The 22303-nt window shown below is 36.4% G+C and overlaps 1 protein-coding gene across 1 annotated transcript in view; it reads right to left on the bottom strand.

Moving 5' to 3' along the window:
• Positions 1–22069, bottom strand: part of mRpL48 (mitochondrial ribosomal protein L48) — a 46195-nt gene extending 24126 nt beyond the window's left edge. The window contains exons 1-3 of the mRNA XM_090370133.1: positions 21817–22069; positions 15427–15540; positions 6836–6969 (exon numbers count right to left, since the gene is read on the bottom strand). Coding sequence (XP_090226259.1) covers positions 6836–6969; positions 15427–15540; positions 21817–21819 — 251 coding nt within the window. The 5' untranslated portion in view covers positions 21820–22069. The remainder of the gene's footprint in view (positions 1–6835; positions 6970–15426; positions 15541–21816) is intronic.
• Positions 22070–22303: the final 234 nt, after the last annotated feature.

Raw genomic sequence — 22303 nt, 5'->3', positions numbered from 1 at the left:
GGAAGACTTTATAAGAGCTAGGCTATTAATTAATCTACTGCCCTCTACTGAATGGAGTCCAGAAGCTTGAGAAGTTTTGGTGGCATCACCCCAGATGTGGGAACAATATTCCATGGAAGGGAGGATTTTCAGATTTGTACAGTGAATAGTTATTTATAACAGTGTTTCTCAACTGGTGTTTGACAAGTACTTATCACTATATGAAAAATCGTTAGCCTTGATGGATAATTCTTCCATGTCATTACCATAAGACTCATTCAAAGCATGCATATGATGATGTTCTAGATTAACACATGGGTTATCAGTCACATTATCATTACCTGTAAGGTGATCCTTGTCAATAGAATATATAACATCAGCAGCTACTCTGAATTTGCCAGTACAAATTTTCCAAAACCAAGTTTCACATTAAAGGGCCAAAGACAATCCGAGCCTCGATGGATAGTATAATATGTATTTTACTTCTTTCCTTGTTAACCCCCTCTGGCCTAAGCCATCCAGAAGTCAGTGCCCTGGAAGCCTTTATTACCAACACATTGTGAAATAATTAGATCTTGTGATGCAATATGAATAGCCAAGATAATTCCAATAATAAATTTGACCTAGATAGCAAAGGACAATGTTTACTTAAATAAAAGAAATGTAATAAATTTCGTAATAGCGAAAGCATTTGTAAAGTGCAATAATGTGAGAGGAAGTGTGTGTGTGTGTGTGTGTGTGTGTGTGTTATGGGTGTTTATCGGCGCATAAGCTGCTGTGGCTATAATGCGCCTATTCACATGAAAGAGCTAAAAACATAATTTAGGCGTAACAACTTGTTTGCGTTTATAGAGATATTTAAAATTTATCATAGAATCCAATTATTTTCAGATATGAGAAAAATTCGTTGATGTTTGCATCATCTCCAATAATATGTTGTAATGTCATTGGTTCTTGTAGATTTTTCAGGGAACTCAGGACGGATGTTCTGTCCTGTTGATAGTGAGGGCAGTCAATCAGAATATGTTTGACTGTTAATTTTTCTGAACAGTATGGACATTGAGGAGGATCTTCGCCTCTGAGCAGATGGAGGTGGGTCAGATATGTGTGTCCAATACGTGCCCGTGCAAGAACCACTTCTTCTCTTCGCACTGTTTTTGTGCTAGAGTGCCAATGTTTTGGATCCTGTTTCAACTGGTAGAGTTTATTATTCTTTTGTTTGTGCCACAGATCTTTCCACTTCGCGAAACATGCTGTTTGTATGATGTGACAGTAGTCAGAGGCTGGAATCGGAATGGAGGTTAAATCAAAGGTTGACGGATTTTTAGCATTTACATCAGCAAGTTCGTTACCCATTATCCCTGAATGTGCTGGGATCCAGCAAAAGGTCACTGATTGATGACGTTCTTCAATTTGTAACAGGAGTCTTCTAATTTGATTTAACACAGGATGAGCCTTGTAGAAAGAGTTTTGCATTGCGGTTATTGAGCTGAGAGAGTCTGTGTATATAACATATTTCATAGATGGGTAGAGATTCAGGTTGTCTAAAGCTAATTTTATTGCATGAAGTTCTGCGGAGAAGCTGCTATACTCAGGTGGAAGGGCAGCCGAGATGATAGTAGACGGAAATACTGCCGCTGCTCCTACGGCTGAATGTGATTTGGAGCCATCAGTATATATGGGCAAAAAATCTGCGTATTTCTGAATATGACTTGCATGGAGTTGTTTCACACTGAGCGTTGGTAGACGATTCTTTCCCCACTTTTCAAGATAAGTATCCAAATATAACTGAGGAGGAGGAATCCATGGCGGTTGGGAGTAATTCATTACATGTTTCCTGTTGAAAATTTGAACGTTCCAACTCTGCGTTAATTCAATAAGGCGTAAGCCTGCCGGTCTTATTTTACTGGGTTTATTTCTATAAAGGTTTTGCAGTGGTGGATTAAAGAGATATGGTCCAATAGGATGCTGAAAGCAACTTTGTATTCGGGCTGCATACTTAAGAAGCAGCGTTTTTCTGCGGAGGTGAAGGGGGGGCTCATGTGCTTCAATATACAAACTATGAGTAGGAGATGTCCTGAAAGCACCAAGTGCAATCCGCAATGCGCTATGCTGTATAGGATCCAGCCATCGTAGTGTACTCTTACGGGCAGAATCATAAAGGGGAGCACCATAATCCAATCGGGATCTGATCAATGCTCTATATAAAAGCAAGAGAGATGTACGGTCTGCTCCCCAAGACAAGGCAGATAAAGCTCTTAGTATGTTCAGCTTTTTGAGGCAGGATATACGCACAGATTTAATGTGCTCAAGGAAATTCAGTTTCCTGTCAAGGATTAATCCCAAGAGTTTGATGTTGTTAGTCACTGGAACAGTAAAGTTTTGCATCTGAAGTTCGGGATCTGTATGCATTTTCCGTTGATTACAAAAGTGGATTGCAACAGTTTTCTGCTGTGATAGATGATAGCCATTTAACTCTGCCCACCTTTGGACTTTATTTAAAGATATCTGCAGCTGTCGTTCAATGGATCTCATATTCAGAGAATGGCAAGAAATAGAGAGATCATCGGCATAAAGGTAGGTCTCAACAGTATTTGGAAGATCTTTTGTGATGGAATCGATTCTTAGGGAAAATAGGGTTGCACTCAGTACGGACCCTTGTGGCACTCCTTCTTCCTGTAAAAATGTCTTAGAAAGCGAGTTGCGGTATCGAACTTGGAACGAACGAGTCCTGAGAAAGTTCCTGATGAATATAGGAAGGTTGCCTCATAGACCTAGAGCATGGAGGTCACTGAGAATGCCACGACGCCAGGTAGTATCAAATGCCTTTTCTATGTCTATGGAAACCATAACAAGATGTTCATTTTTCACAAAGGCATTACGAATTGCAAACTCAGCTTTGATCATGAGATCTAAGGAGGACCTGTTCTTTCGAAAGCCATGCTGATTATTGCTAATTAGTTGTTGCGTTTCGATGATCCAAACAAGGCGATTATGGATCATTTTTTCAAGTAATTTACCGAGGCAACTGGATAGAGAAATAGGTCTATAACTGTTAGGACTGGTAGGATCTTTACCGGGTTTCAAAAAGGCAAGAACTGTGGCATGATGCCAAGAGCTGGGATAAATGTTTTCCATAAATATCCGGTTATAGTAGACCAGTAGTATTTGTAAGTTTCTGTCACCAAGGTTTTGTAACATAATGTAAGATATTCCATCTGGTCCAGAGGCACTGTTGCGTGTTGTTTTAATGACATGTATAAGTTCATGATATTGAAGAGGCTGATTATATGGAAAAGAAACTGAGGTTCGAAAATTGATGGCTCGTTGTTCAGTCTTGGTCTTTATTTTCTGGAAATCCGGAGAATAATTTGATGCCGCAGAAACTTCGGCAAAAGTTTTAGCCAAGGCATTTGCAATGTCTTGAGGAGCAGATAGTTCTTGCCCATTCCATGAAAGAATTGGTGAAGGATTGGTTGGAAATTTTCCAGAAATCTGCCTGATTTTCTTCCATATTAACCTGGAGTTAGTGTTTCTGTTTATGGTAGATGCAAACCGAATCCAAGAATTTTTCTTTGCTTCTCTTTGAATGCGACGTGCTTTTGCTCTTAGTTTCTTGTAATTGATAAGATTAGCTGTGGTTGGGGATCTACGAAATAAATTCCACGCTTTATTTTTTAACTTCTTAGCTATTGTGCATTCTTGATTCCACCAATAGTTAAGGTGCCGTCGGGATTGGGGATTCGACAATGGAATTGAACATTTAGCTGCAGATATTATATGAGAAGTGATATAATCTGTGGCTTCATCTATTGACTGTGTTCGTATATATTGTTCATCCAGGGTGACAACTGATTGAAATTTGACCCAGTTAGCTTGAGAGAACTTCCATTTCCTGCAGGGTATAACTAACGGTGGTTGTGCAGTGAGCAGATCGCAAATAATCGGAAAATGGTCACTGCCCATGGGATCGTCCATAACAGACCATTCTATAATTGGAAACAGAATCGGGGAACATATTGATAGATCGATTGCAGAGGTTTGTCCAGTTGGTAGTTGTATGTGAGTAGGTGCACCAGTATTAAGAAGAGTAAGGTTTTCCTTATCCAGAAAGGTTTCAATTAAGCGGCCATGTATATCTAATTTTGTAGATCCCCATAAGGGGTTGTGGCCATTGAAATCACCCAAGAGACAGACAGGGGGTACTAATTGCATTAGCAGGTTTTCAAGGTCTTGGTAAGAGAAGGTATGACTTGGTGGGAGATAGACTGATACCAGTGTTAAAGCAATCTGGGTTATCAAACGTACGGCGACAGCTTCAATTGTAGTTTGCAAAACAATTTGCTTGGTCGGGATATTTGAGCTGACTAAGATGGCCACTCCCCCACGGGCAGTATTTGAATTATTACGATCGTGCCGATAGATGGCATAGTTCTTTATGTTGGTGGAAATTTGCGGAGTTAGATAGGTTTCCTGTAGACAGAAACCAACTGGAGAGTAGCGGTTAATTAAGACTTGAATGTCATTAAGGTTGCTACGAAATCCTCTACAATTCCATTGTAGAATGTAAGGCATTACTGATGTTTAGTAGAAGAAGCTGCTTCTGACTGTTTTTTTAATGTAACTGTCTTGTGACGTTCAGGCCTTGGTTTGTCTTTTTTTGGGAATAATGGTCGACCGGTGTCCATTTCTTCTTCCGCATATATTTCTAAGATCGGTTCTTCCTGTCTGGATGAGTCAATGGTATCCATAGACGTTTCTTGGATATTCTTTTTTAAATTTGAGTTACGATTATTCGATATAGAAGAAATCACTGGGGGAGGAGCAGGAGATGTAGCTGGTACTGTAAGTGCAGTATTACTTGCCTGGTTCAACTGTTTCGGGAGATTGGACTGTTGCTGAGAGAGAACAGTCCGAGCCCAGTCAGAGATTGAGGTGGTAGAAGGGACTGTAACATCAGTTTGGGTGGCTACTGATTGATATTTTTGCGTAATATTGGCGTACGTACGTTTATTCATACTGGGAGCAATTAATTTCCGTGCTTCCTGAAAGCTCACTTTATTTTCTATCTTATATTTAACGATTTGCTTTTCAGTTTTCCATCTGTCGCACGTCCTTGAGTAGGCAGGATGGTTTCCCTTACAGTTGGGACAAGTCATTTCTTTTGCCAAGCAGTCACTTTGGGTGTGGTCAGCGGACCCACAATTAGGACAAACCTGGTTTCCTCTGCACGCCGTTTGAGAGTGGCCATACTTCTGGCACTTAAAACATCTCAATGGGTTAGGAATATATGGTCTAATGCGGCAGAGTAGGTAGCCTGCTTTTATCGATGGTGGTAGATTTGGCGTGTTAAAAGTTAGAATAATATTCCTTGTTGGTGTGAGTATATTTTCTCTTTTCACCATAATTCTTCTCACAGCAATAACATTTTGATCTTGAAGCTCTAGTGTTATCTCCTCCTCAGTGACATTCAATAGATCCCAGCTGGATATAACGCCCTTAGATGTATTTAGGGTAGCATGGGGAGAAACTTTTACTGGAATTCCAGCAAAGCTTGTAAGTTTAAGCAGTTTCTCTGAATGTTTACAATTCACTGTTTCCAATAGAAGGTCGCCTGATTGTAGCCTCTTGACTGTCTTAGGAGATCCTGCCAGACTTTCCAGGTGTTTCTGGATAAGGAACAGAGAGAGTTTACTGAGAGGCTGATCTGTAAGAGAGTGCATTATTAGAAATGCAGGACAATTTGTCGCTGAGGAAGTGGTTTTCATCCTCTTGGGTTGCGACGTGCTATGCTCATTTTCTAACTCTGGCCGAGAGCTTGTCGGCTCGAGAGGCGGAAAGGCATGTTGATCCATGTTTGCTCCTTTTAGTCCTTGGCAGATGAGCTTTTCTGCCAAGACTTCCGGCCCCGCCACGGGGAGGCAGGAGCAGTGCCTGGTGTGACCAAGCGTAGAGTATTAAGTGTTAGTAAAAGAAGTATGAAAAATAAAGAAAGGTAGCTTTTCTTTCTTGCTCTGTACAAGTACTTTTTGTGACAGTAGCTGATATAAAAAATTAATTTCTTAAGGACAGTAACTTAATATAACTTTAAATCGCTTTTATATAATCACTTTTTAAGCACAGAGAAAACGCTCGATCACATTCGCTTGGCACCCGGGGCCGTGAGAGGAAGTGGGCAAAACAAAAACACTGAGTATAAGTAATATAACAAGCAGTCAAATGTTACTTGGTATTCTTAAAACCTGATTTGTAAAGTTAAATTTTAATATCTCAACACAATCGGCAATGACTGCTTCTGTTCCCCCCATTATACTTATGAGCTTGTTCACTGTGAATAATGTATTAACATATTGTCATAGTGCACCAGTTCAAAAAATTGCTCATTCATGTAGCTGTGTGTGTACAAAAGTGTTTATGAGCTTGTTTGCAAGTATGGATTGAAAAAGCATATTTTTAAATGAGCTTGAGAACTACTTGCAAGAAATTTTCATGTAACAGTTAAGGATTTTTCTTGCAATTGCTACATGAACAGATGAAAAGCTATGGTGTGAGCACAAATTTTTATGAATGAAGGCTTGTAACAAAATGAAAGAAAGCCATGAATCTGTACATTTTACTTTATACTGTATTTTCATATGGATAACAGTTATGACTGTGTGGTTTTTTGATTCACCACAAATGGTCTCATTTTGATACAATTTCTATTTATTTCTATAAATCAACATCGTTTTTGCATAATATTTTTCCCCTGTAACTATAAAAGTTTTTGTTTAGAAATATAACAAAAGAAGAAAAATACAGTAGTATAATACTAAATAAAACCATTCATAAAACTGTCCTTTATGCAAAATCTTACCAATTTTTAACACTAATTCCCATCTTCAAGGCAACTTTATGAACATATCTTGCAAAGCACTCTAATACTGCATAATCAAAGGATTTCAACTGAATGTTAAGCAGTTCAAAAGATGGTATCCGTGGCTTTAAGTACTGAAAATAAAGTATATATGATTAAATAAATTTAGAATTAACATTTAAAGATAAAGGTTCCCTCCTGAAACTGACCATAAAACAATTGAAAATTATAACTGTTCAATCACAGTAATAAAAATAATCTGCATTTTTTGAAGTTATATTTTTTCCACTTCTAAAATCTCACACATCTGGACATTAATGAAAATTGTTTTTAACAAAATTTCACTTAATCCTCTCAAGAGTACAAATGTGTGTAAATTTACATGTGTGGGCAATGTAATCTTGTTTTCCAATATATGATTCAAAAATGGCATCTGTAATGTTTTGAAAAGCTTTACATTTCTAATTCCATATTTGGCAATAAATTCACTGATGTGAACAAACCAGGTAAAAAGAACAAACAAAAAAATAATATAAATAAATAATATTTCAAAGCATTTAGGTACAATTTTTTCATTTTTACAAAACATCAAAATTTCAAGAAGAAACTAGCCAGAGCTTACCATTAATAAAATGGGATGCTCATTTATATAGCCTTTTTGGATGTGCAGAATACTCATTCATGAATGGATTACTGAATTTCTGCATTTACATAGTTGATAAATTAGGAAAAAAAACCTCCCATAACATGTTTCATATTCCAAAATTTTGAAAGAGCCAATATTCATAAATCAAAATAGTTGCCTTTTTTGTAGCTGTAAAGCTAAATTATTTAAAAAATAAAACTATAACAGTAATATTGTTTTCAAAACCATGTTTACAATAAAATTGCACTGATTAAAATCTTACTCTTTAGCACCATATATGAGTACAGTTCAATAAAATTATTAGGGAGCCAGCAGTTTGTTATTTTAAGCATGAACTGACTTTCCAAACAATAAACCAAGTGCCTCCCAGGCTATAAATGAATTGAATTAAAAAAGAAAAACTTAAGCATGACCATAGCTGAGTGATCAGGGCCCAAGTAAAGTTTTCAATGGAGGCAGAAATCTAAAAAAAAATTGTCATTCTGATTATATTACATATGAAGTAAAAACACTCTTATGGCACATGAATAATTTTCAAAATTGATTGTTACTGAGTATTTGTAAACTACCATCAAACTGCATTAAATCTGATAATAGGTGACAGTTCAAGATCCTCACTAGATTCTATTATCAAACCAATAAAAAGCTGAAATCAGTTCTTCACTCACATTAATTTTTTCTATGTTTATTAAGTTTATCTTTCATGGAGGCTATTAATTATGACATATGTGTGTGTGTGTGCACCAATGATACATACATTTCTCAGCATATAATGGTTTTAAATAAAATATTTTGTTCCAAAATAACACTGTTCTTACTGCTTCTTTGAATGATCAACATAAGTGAACTGTTACTCAAAGCTTGGTCTCTGGCATGGTTTACATCATCTGAGTTGTAGCTGAACTCAGAATGGTTATTTACCATATAAATTTATTTTAAAATAAGGCAATTTAGTTTTTTTATGAGTTTTCAAATAAACTTTCTTTGAATGGATTGTGAATATAAATCAATGGCTATTTCACAAGATGTTGATTTTAAACTGTAACAGAAATGAAAAATGTACAACAGAATGCCGGTTCAAATCTGGAATAATTTGAAAGGCTGATTTTTCTTCTTCTTTTTATTAATGGTAGTATTGAGACAAATTTTTATTATGCTATGAGAGTATTTCTATCTGTTTTTTTGACGTTGTATATTTGGTGAACTGTTGGATTAGGACTAATGGGTTTTCTTGAAAACCATGAACGACAGAGTTTAGTCATTCGCTTCCGTGAACCCAATTTTCCATGACATATTTTGTTCTCTTCATTTCATATTATATTTGGAACTTCACTCGCATTAATTAATAAATCCAACTTGCAGAAGGCTACTTCTGATCTTGCATTAAAATAGAGCAAAGATTTAAATGTGTCAGTTATTTCAACAGATATTGAAAGTTTGAAAAATCAACTTTTATCAATTCTGCAGGATATAAAATCTGTGAACCCTTTACAACTTCTCCAATTCATTCATGAGAATTGGCTAATAGAATCTTGTCCAAATATAGAAATAGTGTTATGAATTTTTCCTACCCAACCGGGAGCAGTAGCTTCTTGTGAAAGGTCTTTCAAAGTGAGAAAAATTCAATTAAAATAATACACCTTCTTGCATACTTTTAGTCTGTGTTATAATATTAAAAATACTATATTTTGCAATATTTTTTTTTCTATGATTTTATACTAGATATATAAACATAAATTATCTGATTTTTTAATTTCTTTGTAGTTATATACTTTTTTTGTAGTTTATATATAAATAAATTCTCTGTAGATATAAATGAATATTTGTAAGTTTTTTTTTTTCTTTGATATTTTTGTTTCGTTATATTCATTGTATTATTTAAATTATTTTATTAATAAATCGTAGATCACTGCAATAGTAATTTTTATAAATTCATAAAGATTGACTACCTGTATATAATGGGGGTGTACTTATAACATTTTGCCCCATGCATAGTATTGCCTAGTTCTGGCTCTGGAATGAAATGCTTTGTTCACTGATGTTATGGATTCTGTTCTTGTTCCTCTGATTGGGTTATCCTCCAGGCTTTAAAAATTGGTTTCTCCTTTTTTTCAGTCTGCTGCTTTCTGGGTTAATGCAACTCTTCTCAACTATTTCTACTCAGTAATAAGAAACTTGTCTGGCTAAATCTCAATCAGGTGGAAATATTTCAAGTTTATTCTGTCTTTGGCTGCTTTCATAATAATATTTTACAGGGAGAAGTAGTAATGGCATATGATGGAAGAAAATAAGCTTATACAGCATCAGCCCAAAAAAAAATTTCTCACTTCACCAATCCATTCCCTGTAATAGTTTGTCTAATTCTTCCTTGAATTTATTTAAGCTATCAACTTTCACAACAACAGGTGGATGTTTGTTCCAGCAATTGGCCACTTGGTGGCTAAAGGCAAACTTCTGCACATATATTCTGCAACCATCCTTCCTCAATTTGAATTTATGCCCTCTGTGTAGTTTGAGCAAGAGAAAGAATCCCATCAGCATTGAGCTTGCTCAATCCACTACTTCAATCAGATCATCTCACAGGTTCTTAGTCTCCAGATGCTCCAATTTGTAGAACTCAAGCCTTTCTTAGTAGGAGCATGCCTTTGTTCTGATTACCAATCTCACTGCCCTTCTCTGCATTTGTTCCAGCAGCACTACATCCTTCCTAAAATGAGGCTTCCAGACCTTTATGCAGTATTCAAGATGTGGCCCTAATGAGGACTCATCTTGCATACTACAAATGAAAAATGAGGCCTCCTTACCACTGCCTTATACAATGGGATAATCACATCCTTATCCCTGCTACCAAAATTCCTGTATATTATTGACAAAATCCCATGAGCTGTTCTAGCAGCCTTTCTGTACTGAGGCTGCCAGAATAGCTCATGGGAACTTCATATCTGAAAGCAAAGTGGAGGAGAAATTATTGAAGTTAAACATAAGGGCACTGGAGTGGAACCACTAGCACTACCTTTTAGTCATTATAAATATTTATAGATGTAAAGTTCAGTATTAGTTTTTAATATCCATCTTTTCAACTAGGTATACTCTCTAAAATATGGGAAATTGTATAAATTGGCACCTATCAGTCCCAAAGGCTGCTGGATTTACAGTTTACTGTACTGAGAGATTTCCTGACTGGGAAAAAAAAAAAAAAAAAAAAAAATACTTATTAAATATATATTATAATTTTCAAAAATGAAGTGAAGCCAGTTGCACAACTACCTTACCATCTCGTCTGCCAAGGTGCAGGAAAAAGGGTGTAGTCAAAGGCCTCGATGGCTGGTTTGGTATGGTTGTTAGAGATCATGTGGGGACAATTTGGCCATCAAGTGTGCTCAATTAAGTGACCAGTTAGGGTGAAAAAAAATTAAACAAAAGTAACTAACAGTTTCTACAAAAAAGTATTTTTTTTCTGTAACAAGATATTTTATTTTTATAGTATTTAAAGTAGATTTGGATCAGGAAAAAACAAATTCAGTAAACACTTTCTATTCACTGATATATTATAATTTACTAACAATATTACCAGAAAGTACCAGTTAAGGCTGGAAAAAAACTTCTAAAATAACTAATTATTTTTATAATTGGCTTAATTCACCTGTCTAACTTATGAAAGTTTCGTTACATTAGGGTTTTATACAAATGAGCAGTTTTTCTGTTGACCTAGAATATTATAGGATTGCAGAGTTATTTCAACTTAGTAGTAGCTGATATGAAATATCAAAATTCATACACATTACCTACATTCAATTTCAAACATGGAAAAACTTTACTCTCCTTGAAAACTGACCACCAAATACTCAGCATTAAAGCTTATGTTCAACTTAGAGACAAATACCACTATCCATGTTCTGCTAATATCTTTTTAAATTGTATAGCATCACCCAGTGCCAGCCAAAAGCATGTTCAGCCAGTTCTGTCGAACAGGGCCCTGCTCTCAAATGGTCAAAACAATAAAAAAAAAAAAAAAAAAAAGAGTAAACTGCACCCATTATCAACCCACAACTGCAGAATGGAGGCCTCCTCAACAATTCATGTTGAGGGAAATGGACCATAATCTGCCCAGCTGATCCATTGCAGGTTGGCAGGTCAACTGTATTTAGCAGTCAGAAACTTGAACCCAGGTCTACTCAAAGAGCATGTGCTACTGCACTCCCGCTCCTGGCTATGGTGGCTCACAATATTGTTGATTAATGTATTAAATATTATCGTATTTAAAATTTTTGTATAGTATAATAAAAAATTATTTAATTATTTCTTAGTTGCTATAAAATTTGAAAAATTAAAAAATCGGTACTACAAAAACACCCCGTATAAGTTTTACACAGGATCCCAGGGCCCCAGAAAGTAATTAGCATTAGCATTAGTAGAGGCATTTGATGCAAGAAAGCAAGCTTATGCAGCATCAGCCAAAAAAAAAAAATAAAATAAAAAAAAATAAATAAATAAAAATATCAACTACCACGACAAGGAATGGAAGTCTGTTCCAGCAACCAACCACCCGCTGGCTAAAGGCAAATTTCCTCACGTCTATCCTACATCTGTCTTTCCTCAACTTGAATTTATGCCCTCTCAGGTGATTATTCTGAGCAAGAGGAAGAATCCCATCAGCATTGAGCATGCTCAAACCATTCAAGGCTTTATACACCTCTATCAGATCACCTCGCTGGTGCCTAGTCTCCAGACACTGTAATTTGCAAAACTTAAGCCTTTCTTCGTAAGAGCACCACTTTGTTCCATTCACTAATCTTGTTGCCCTTCTCTGTACTCGTTCCAGCATCTCTACATCCTTCTTGAAATGAGGCCTGCAGACCTGTATACAGTACTCTAGGTGTGGCCTGACCATTGCCTTATACAAGGGAATAATCACCTCCTTATCCCTGCTAGAAAAATTCCTATATATCATTGACAATACACCATGAGCTACTCTTGCAGCCCATCTGCACTGCTCAGAGAACTTCATATCTGCCTGCACAACCACCCCCAGGTCCCTTTCATTCTCTACCACTGTCAGTGTAGTACCACAGAGTTGATACGTTGCTCTGGGGTTGCTGTTTCCCATATGTAGTACTTTACATTTGTCAATGTTAAACTTCATTTGCAACCTCTCAGCCCATCTGCTCAACCTTTCCAGATCCTGTTGCAGTAGCATAGTGTCAGTAGTGTCCTTCACAACCCTGCCAACCTTCGTATCATCTGCAAACTTGGACATTAAGCTTGATATACCATCATCAATATCATTTATAAATACAGAAAACAATAATGGACTCAATACTGAACCCTGAGGGACTCCACTAATAACATTAGTCCACGATGAGCAGTGTCCATTGATTACCACTCTGTCTTCTTCCCCACCCCTTTATCCATAGCAGCAATTTGCCTCCAATGCCACACTGCTACAATTTGTGCAGCAGTCTTCCATGTGCAACAGTATCAAAAGCCTTTCTAAGATCCAAGTATATAATATCAAAGTTATTCCCTGCATCCAGTTCTTTTGTGACTGAATCATAGTATCCAATCAAATTGGTCAGGCAAGACTTCCCCTTAACAAAACCATGCTGTGTCCGAGATATAACTGAAGTCTTGTCTAGATGATCCTGCAGTGCTTCTTTAACCAGTGCCTCCATTAATTTTCCAGGAACAGAGGTTAAACTAACAGGTCTATAATTGCTTGTGTCGCCCTTTGATCCTCCTTTGTGAATTGGGGTCACATTTGCACATCTCCAGTCCATGGGTACTTCCCCTGAGTCCAAAGAAGCTCTCATAATTATGGCTAAGGGTTTGCTTGCTTCCTTTGCTGCTTCCTTTAATATAACTGGATAGATCCCATCCACCCCAGGTGCCTTTCTTGCGTTTATCTTCAACAATTTCTCCTCCACTTTACTCTCAGTTATTACAAGATTCTCTAGCTTACTGCCAGAGTTGAATACACCTCTGGCATTCCCCTCGCTGAATAACTCCTCATGTGTGATGTCGATGCAAAATATTCATTTAGTTTGTTAGCTACCTGAGCAGGATCATCAACAGTTGACCCATCGATATCAAGTGGACCAATCTGATTCATCCCCTTCCTTCTAGAGTTTACATAAGTAAAGAACTTTGTTTTTTTCTTTGCATCCCTTGCCAAAGATTTCTCGTAATCTGCCTTTGCCTGCCTAACCTCCTTTGTAACTTGATTACAGATCAACTTGTATCTATCATAGGCTTCTGTGTCACGTGTTAATTTGTATGTATCCCATGCATTTTTCTTCTCTGCCATATGTCTCATTAGTTCATCTGACATCCACTTAGGCCCAAACCTTGAACAATATTTCTTAGTTGGTATGTAAAGCATAGTAGCTTCCAAGATAAGTTCTTTGAATGCTTCCCATTTTGAATTTGCTGTTGGTAACATCATCAGTTGGTCCCACTGTATAGAATTTAAATACTGTCTCAGTCCATCGTAGTCACCTTTACAAAAGCAATAACCCTTCCCTTTACCACTAATGGTAGTTACCTCTTTGAGTAAATCCCACTTCAGCACACTGTGATCACTGCCACCTAGTGGTTCATTTACCTGCAGATCCTTAATGCATGAAGAATCACTACTGATAATCAAATCAAGAGTATTACTCCCTCTAGTTGCCTCCTGAACATGCTGATGTAGAAAACAATCATCTAATAAATCCACAAAAGCCTTGCTAGTGTGTGAGTGACCAGCCCCCAAATTCCAGTCAATATCTGGAAAATTAAAATCCCCCATTATAAGACACTCTCTGATTTACTGGCCCACTCTATTTCCCTGTACAGTTTCTTATTATACTCATCAGAGTCATTAGGCCTATAGCACACTCCTACTCTCAATTTTGATCTCCCAATGCTTATGTCACACCAAACTGACTCGACAATGCACTGTCCAGCGATGTCGACTGGCTTCACTTCCTTGGATTTTATGTATTTCTTAACTAATAGCATAACTCCTCCTCCCTTCCTATCCTGTCTGTCCTTTCTGTAGACATTGTACTCCCCAAATTCCAGTTCTCCACTCCTTATATCTGTGTGACACCATGTCTCTGAAATCCCCACAATATCTGCCTTTGATGGCAGATATTGTGGGGATTTCAGTTGTAATTCTGGAACAGGGCCCCACAAATTCTGGGGCCAGCTCTAGCATCACGCAAATAGGCAAATCTGCTATTTACATTTAAAAATCTGAGACACTGACAGGTCAGCTGTTTAGAAGCTTACTGGCTTCTCTCTTGTTGCTCATGCTTAAAAATCATTTTGACTCATCACAATGCCACATAAAAAAATTATGATCAACCATACAGTTTTTTAACATTTATATTAACTACAATTAATTATAACCTAACTATGTGCATTTGGTAAGGTTAAGGAAATTTACAAGTGGAACAGTTACTAGACAAAATTTAGAAATGAAAATCCCCACGAAAGTTCACATGATTATGTGGTTGCTGCTACTAAATGCCCAGTGGATCACAATGCCAACACATTTTCCATTTCCTCTGTTTGGATTTTACAAAAACAAGTATAAAAGAGCAACTGTCAGCAGCTCTACTGCAAGCACGGAACCCTCCAAGACAAGGCTGGCTATTGTCCTAGGATAATAAAATTCAAATCTATACACTACCATAAAAAGCATGGCTTATTGTTATGACAGTTAAATTCAATGCCACTCAGTTATGAGTGGCATTGAATTTAACTGTCATAACAATAAAGTTATAAATTTCTCAGAACCACAGATTATCAAAGTAAAAAAGAAAAATTCATTTTTGTTTATATTGACTGACAAGATAATTTGGACCAACAATCATGTGGTGGGAAAGCAGGTTGCCAACAGTTCTCATAGACTCTTTCTTAACTTCTACAAAAAAAACTTTTGAAAGAGAGTAGTTCTTACCTCTAAATATTCTGGTTCGTGAATAGAAGAAGCAAAATGCTTCATATACACATGTCCAAAACTTTTATCACGAAGAAACAGCCTACCACTGCAAAGAACTCTTGTAATAGTATTCTGTTCAAAATAAATATTTGTATTAAAAAAGAATTATCACAAATTGCTTAACATAACCAAAATATTTAGCAAAAATTCAAATAATATTTTCATAAGGAATATGTCACTAACTGAAATTTTTTATTTATTACCACAGTGATTGGTGTATAAGTTGACCTTATATTTTAATACAAAACATACATATTTTAATCATACCCATTGTATAAGTAGAGTTATAATTCCAAAACCCTTTTATGAAGCACATGTATCAAATTATTTGCTGCCAGTCTACTTTTGGAAGCTATCCCCAGGAGCCAGGTAAATACTTAGTATTATTTATAAGCTTGTATCTGACTCAAGCCTTGAGTCACTTGTGGATATTGCTGTGACTCAAGGCCTGAATAATGGGTTAAAGGAAAGTGATTTGTATTTTCTATTCTTTCAGAGTTTTATTCTTCAACAGCATCATTTTGTCTTATTTGTTACTACTTTTATTACTTGTGTGTGTGTGCTTCTTTAAAATGAATAATCCTTCAAAAAGAATGAAGTACAACAGTGGATTCAAGTTGAAAGTTGTATAATTTTCCAAAACCAGGAACAATTATGCAGCAGCCAGAAAATTTGGCATAAGTTAAAGGTTAGTGTGCAACTACAAAAAGAATGAAGATTTGTTAGCATTATGCAAGAAAGCAAGCTTATATAGCATCAACCAAAAAAAAAAAAAAAAAACACCTTCCCATTTCACCCATCCATTTGCTCCAAAAGTTTGTCCAGTTCTTCCTTGAATTTATTTAAACTATCATCTTCCATTATGACCAATGGAACTTTGTTCAAGCAATCAACTACCCACTGGCTAATGGCAATTTCCACCCATGTAATGTACAACTGTGTTTTCTCAATTTAAATTTATGCCTCCTCAGGTTCATAATCTGAGCAAGAGGAAGAAAGTCATCAGTGATTGAGCCTGCAAAAAAAATTCAAGACCTTATACAATTTAATCAAATTACTTTCCAGGGTGCTTAGATTTCAGATGCTGCAATTTGCAGAACTTAAGTATTTCTTGGTAAGAGCACTGCTTTGTTCCCTCACCAATCTCGTTGTCCTTCTCTACTCGTTCCAGCAGCTTCTCCTTCCTAAAATGAGGCCCCCAGACCTGTAAGTAGTATTCAAGGTGTGGCCTGGCCACTGCCTTATACAAGAGGATAATCACCTCTCTATCCCTGCCAGCAAAATTCATTTATTTCATTGACAGGACCCCATGAGTTGCTCTGGCTGTCTATATGCACTGCTCAGAAAACTATATATCTGACTGCACAATCACCCCCCAGATCTTTTTCATTTTCCACTACCCGAGTGAATACAGCACAGTTGGTATGTTTCTCTAGGGATGCTGCCACCAATATGCAGTACTTTGCATTTGTCAATGTTAAACTTCAGTTGCCACCTCTCAGCCCACCTGCCCAAAGTTCTAGATCCTGTTGCAGTAGCATACTGTCGTTACTGTCATTAACAACTCTGCCAACCTTCACATCATCTGCAGACTTGGACATTAAGCCTGATATATCTTCATCAACCTCATTGATAAATAAAGAAAACAGCAATGAGCCCAACACCGAAACCTGGGACTCCACTAATATAACATTAGTTCACGAAGAGCAGTGTGCATTGATTACCACTCTTGTCTTCTCCCATTCAACCATCCCTTTATTCACAGCAGCAACTTGCTCTTAATGCCACACTGCTCCAATTTGTACAGCAGTTTTCTGTATACAACAGTAGCAAAGGCTTTCCTGAATTCCAAGTATGTGATATCAAAATTATTTTTTTGCATTCAGTTCCTTTGTGACCACATTGTAGTATCCAATCAAATTGGTCACACAAGACTTCCCCTTAACAAACCCAAGCTGTGTCTGACTTTAACTGCAGCCTTGTCTAGATGATCCTGCAATGCTTCTTTAACCAGTGACCATTATTTTCCCCAGAACAGAAGTTAAACTAACATGTCTGTAATAACTCGTGTCACCCTTAGATCCCCCATAAGATTTCTCATAACCTCCTTTGCAACTTGATGTACAGACTAATTTATATCTACCATAGGTTTCTGGGTTGCCTGAAAATTTATATGCATAGTTTTTCACTGCCATGAGTCTCAATAGTTCATCTGACATCCATTTAGGTCTAATCCTTGAACAGTATTTCTTAGATTGTATGAAAAGCCTAGTACCTTTCAACATTAATTCCTTGAATACTTCCCATTTAGAATTTGCTGTTCGCATTATCATCAGTTAGTCACACCATATAGAATTTAAAAACCCTGTGAGACCGCTGTAGTCACCTTTATGAAAGCAAAACCCTTCCCTTTTATCCCTGATGGCAGTTGCATCTTTAAGTAAATCCCACATCAGTATGCTGTGATCACTGCAGATAAAGGAACCACCAAGCTGCATTAAGAATCTGCAGATTCTTAATGCATGACTAATCACTGCTGATAATCAGATGAAGAGTACTTACTCCCTCTGGTTGCCTCTTGAAATGCTGCTGTAGAAAACAATCATCCAATAAATCCACAAAAGTCTTACTAGTGTGCAAGTGACCTACCCACACGTTCCAGTCAATATCTGGGAAGTTAAAATCCCCTATTATAAGACATTTTGATTTACTGGTCCACTATTTCTCTGTATAGTTGTTTGTTGTACTCGTTTGAGTCATTAGGCCTATAGTAAACTCCTACCTTCATTTTTTCTTTCCCAGTGCTTATGTCACACCAAACTGACTCAACATTGTGCTGTCCACCAATGTCAACTGGATGCACTTCCTTAGATTTTGTTTCTTAACTAACAGCATAATGCCTCCTCCCTTCCTAATTAATCTGTTAGTCTGTGAATACCCCCCCATCCCCTAAGCTAGCAGTTTTTCAACTCACCTAACACTGCCTCAATAGCATCAGCAAATATTCTTGCACCCTTTCTATATAAGTGTATCCCATCCATGTAGAAGTAATCTCTCCTGTTAACAAGCACAGACCATGGTGAGAAAAATTCTACTACATGAGCCTTGCATAATCTCTCCAGAAACGAACTGCACACACTTTCAATTTTAACTATTAACTAGCGACTTTTTTTTCAACATTGACCTGGATGTAAGCAGATCTTCTACTCTTAGTCATTAGTGCTGATGTGCAGGGCCTGATTAAGGATGAAATAAATTTGGCCATATATAAATTTGAGACTCTTTCCCCGGCCATATTCAAATTTGAGGTCAGTTTAATATATATATATATATATATATATATATATATATATATATATATTGCATATATTTATATTGTGAATAATAATTCCTTGATAAAAATGTAAAATAAGAGGTCAAAAATGTGTTTTTTGACTTGAAAAATACCTTCTAATAAAAACACTTTTAGTAGAAACTTATTGTACAATAAAAAGGTATAAAAATAAAATTTAAACACTTTATTATTATTATTAGCTATATGGTGCAAGGAAGCCTGAATGCTGCACCAGCCAAAAAAAAAATTCCCAAGTTACACAGAGAGAGAGAGAGAGAGGAGAGAGAGAGAGAGAGAGAAAAGTAAAAGAGAATCACCAAGAAAGAGAAGAATGATGATATCCAGCTCAGGACCCTGGGTGTGCCAAGCCCATACTCACCAGATGTGAGTCCCTGGGGTTAACAAAATTAAGTTTAAATATGCTTTTATATTACACTTTTTATTATTATTAGAAATTTTTATCACTACTTTAGAAAATATTTACACTGAAAATGAGGCCCCTCTTTGGGTGAGTCCGCCGGCCATGGCCGGTTTGGCCGTAGGTTAACGTAGCCCTGCTGACGTGTACAATATCACCTTTTGTTTTATGTATAAATTTAATTATTAAAAGTTGTATGCATGGATGCCAGCAGGATATTTTGCAAGGTGGTGCATGTGGGAATAATTTTGTTGTTCACCAAATTTTCAAATACATGTAGGGGCTCACATCTGGTGAGTATGGGCTTGGCACACCCAGGGTCCTGAGCTGGATATCATCATTCTTCTCTTTCTTGGTGATTCCTGTCTACTTTTGACTCTCTCTCTCAGGGTAATTCGGGAATTTTTTTTTTTTTTTTTTTGGCTGGCGCAGCATACGCCTCCGGCTTCCTTGCACCACGTAACTAATAATAATCTTGTTTCAATAAATTAATGAAAATATTAAAAATTGTGTATTACTTCAAAAACCAAAGGTGGTGCACTTGCACAATGCTGCCGGCACCCATGGTCGTGTTTATTATTGTCAAACTGTAACCTGAAAGAAATCATTAGTTTTAATTGTGGGGGGGGGGGAGGCGACGTCATAAAGTCGCGGTATAGCAAAGTGAAACATCTGACATAAGGTTAAAGAAAATAGACATAAGTTAGTGCAAATGCATCGCGTGCATACGCAGTAAATTAACCAAGTTATTATAGTGGCATCGTTTCATTAATCTCATAGTATGAATGCCTTCATTTCATGCTGCATTTGCACTAACTTATGTCTGTAAACTTTCCTGCAGTTCTGAGGCCTTTAGCCTGAATTCTTATTATTATTATTAGCCATATGGTACAAGGAAGCCTGAGGCTTATGCTGCACCAGCCAAAAAAAAAAAAAAATTCCGAGTTACCCCCTGAGAGAGAGAGAGAGAGAGAGAGAGAGAGAGAGAGAGAGAGAGAGAGAGAGAGAGAGAGAGAGAGAGAGAGAGAGAGAGAAGTATAAAGGAATCACCAAGAAAGAGAAGAATGATGATATCCACCTCAGGACCCTGGGTTTGCCAAGCCCATACTCACCAGATGTGAGCCCCCAGGGTTAAATCTAACATATCAAAATATGTTTGATGGATTTATATGGGAGAACTGGCAAAATAAACATTATACATATTTTTTCCTATTAATTTATTTTACATTCATTCGTAAGTAAAAGTGATGTGTTGTTTGATTTTTAGGAGCATTAGTATCCAAGGCCATATTGCTCCGGGGATATGCGGTGGTCATTCCCTAACCTTTCCGCATCCTCCGTATTTGGTGGTCATGAGCTCGAACCCCAGTCTAATCAAGAAGCGTGTGCTACGCACTATTGCTCCTGCCCACCTGGCTACGGAGGCGCCAGTAAAAGTGATGTCACTCCTATTGACAAACGTTTTTCCTTTGGCCTTGAGATAGAATGCAATATTTTCAAACGTATTGGGTTTACCATCGACATCATAATCTGGAAAGTTGTTTCTCAGAAGTAAGCATGGGAAACACAGAAAAGAAAAAAATAAGAGTATTAGGCAGAAAAGAATTGTGAATATGAACATATATCCAACTCTTCAAGAGAAATGCTAAGTAGAGCATCAATTCCCTTGCTAATAAAATTAAGAAAATTTAAAAAAGAGAACTAAATCACAAGTGGGTTAATACTTAATTCTTAATATGAATGTTTATTTTTTAAATACATATTTGTTATATTGGAAAACACTATAATATGCTACTGATGAAAATAGGGCTTAGTAATATATGATGACATTTTAAATGTGATGAAACTCTGTACTCGTCTCAGTGGTGTCAGCTTAAATTGAAACAGTATATTTTTGTGCATTTCTGTCAAAGCGTCCAAAGAATTTATTACAGATGATTATTACTTATTACATTATTTCAAATTACTAACATAAAATCCCTATTTATGGAAAGTTAAATCAAGGAACTATTCAGATAAAAATTTAAAATAACAAAGCATATCAAAAATACTAAGTTTGATGTGTCTGTGAAAAAAAGCCAGGTAATTTGGGTTAATCTTATAAGTAGCATTATCCATGCTACTTATAAGATCAACAACACTTATGCTGTGGTTGACTATTATATAAATTTTTATTTGCATTTATTTATGATACAGAAGTCACATGGATGAAATTTACTCTTCTTTGCTTCATTTATAAGGCTTTACATAAGTGAAATCATACTTTTATAAAATTTATGTGATACATTAATTTCTTAGAAATAAATATGAGAATTTCTTTGATTGATATTACAGGAAAAAACATAAGTGGAAAAAAAAAAGTTTGAAAAAATTTTGGTTAATCAGAAATTCAGCTAACTGCAATTCTATAGTAACTAAGTTCATAATTTTAAAAAAATAATCAATTTAATATCATAAATCTAATTCCACATGAAGATCATTCAAATGGTTATGATATGTCTGTGCAGATGAAAAAGTCTAGGGCAAAGCCATGGACAAACAAATATAGAATTTTTTTCATATTCAGGTGAAAGAAAATTTAAAAAGAATAACTTACCATGGAGGAAATAAATTTGCTATTTAGTATTAATCTGAAGTAATGAAGTTTTTTCAGTATAAATCAAACCGCTTTTCGGTTACATTTAATACCAATTTACTGAAAAAAGGAATTCAGTGGTCACGAAACTTTAACACCAGTAACTCATTAGTTGTCATCATCAAGATTACGAAGTTGTAGCTGTCTCGCACCCACAGAATACTACTCTGTGCTCGAACCTACAGATGAACACTACAGAATAGATATCTTACTGCTCCGTGATGAACACCACGTCGAGGCAACGGGATGCTACTGGTGGAAGCACGTTAAAACAGTTAGACCAATACAAGGTAGTAGTAGTAGTGGCACGTGATGCAAGAAAGCAAGTGTATGAGCTTATGCAGCATCAGCCAAAAAAAAAAAAAAAAAAAAAATCACACCATTCCCTCCAAATGCCTGTCCAGTTCCTCCTTAAATTTATTTAACCTATCAACTTCCACAACGACAG

This window comes from Mastigoproctus giganteus, chromosome 3 (genome assembly GCF_048544385.1).
Source record: "Mastigoproctus giganteus isolate SK-2022 chromosome 3, ASM4854438v1, whole genome shotgun sequence".
NCBI lineage: Eukaryota > Metazoa > Arthropoda > Arachnida > Uropygi > Thelyphonidae > Mastigoproctus > Mastigoproctus giganteus.
This window is presented reverse-complemented; position numbering and strand designations above follow the sequence as displayed.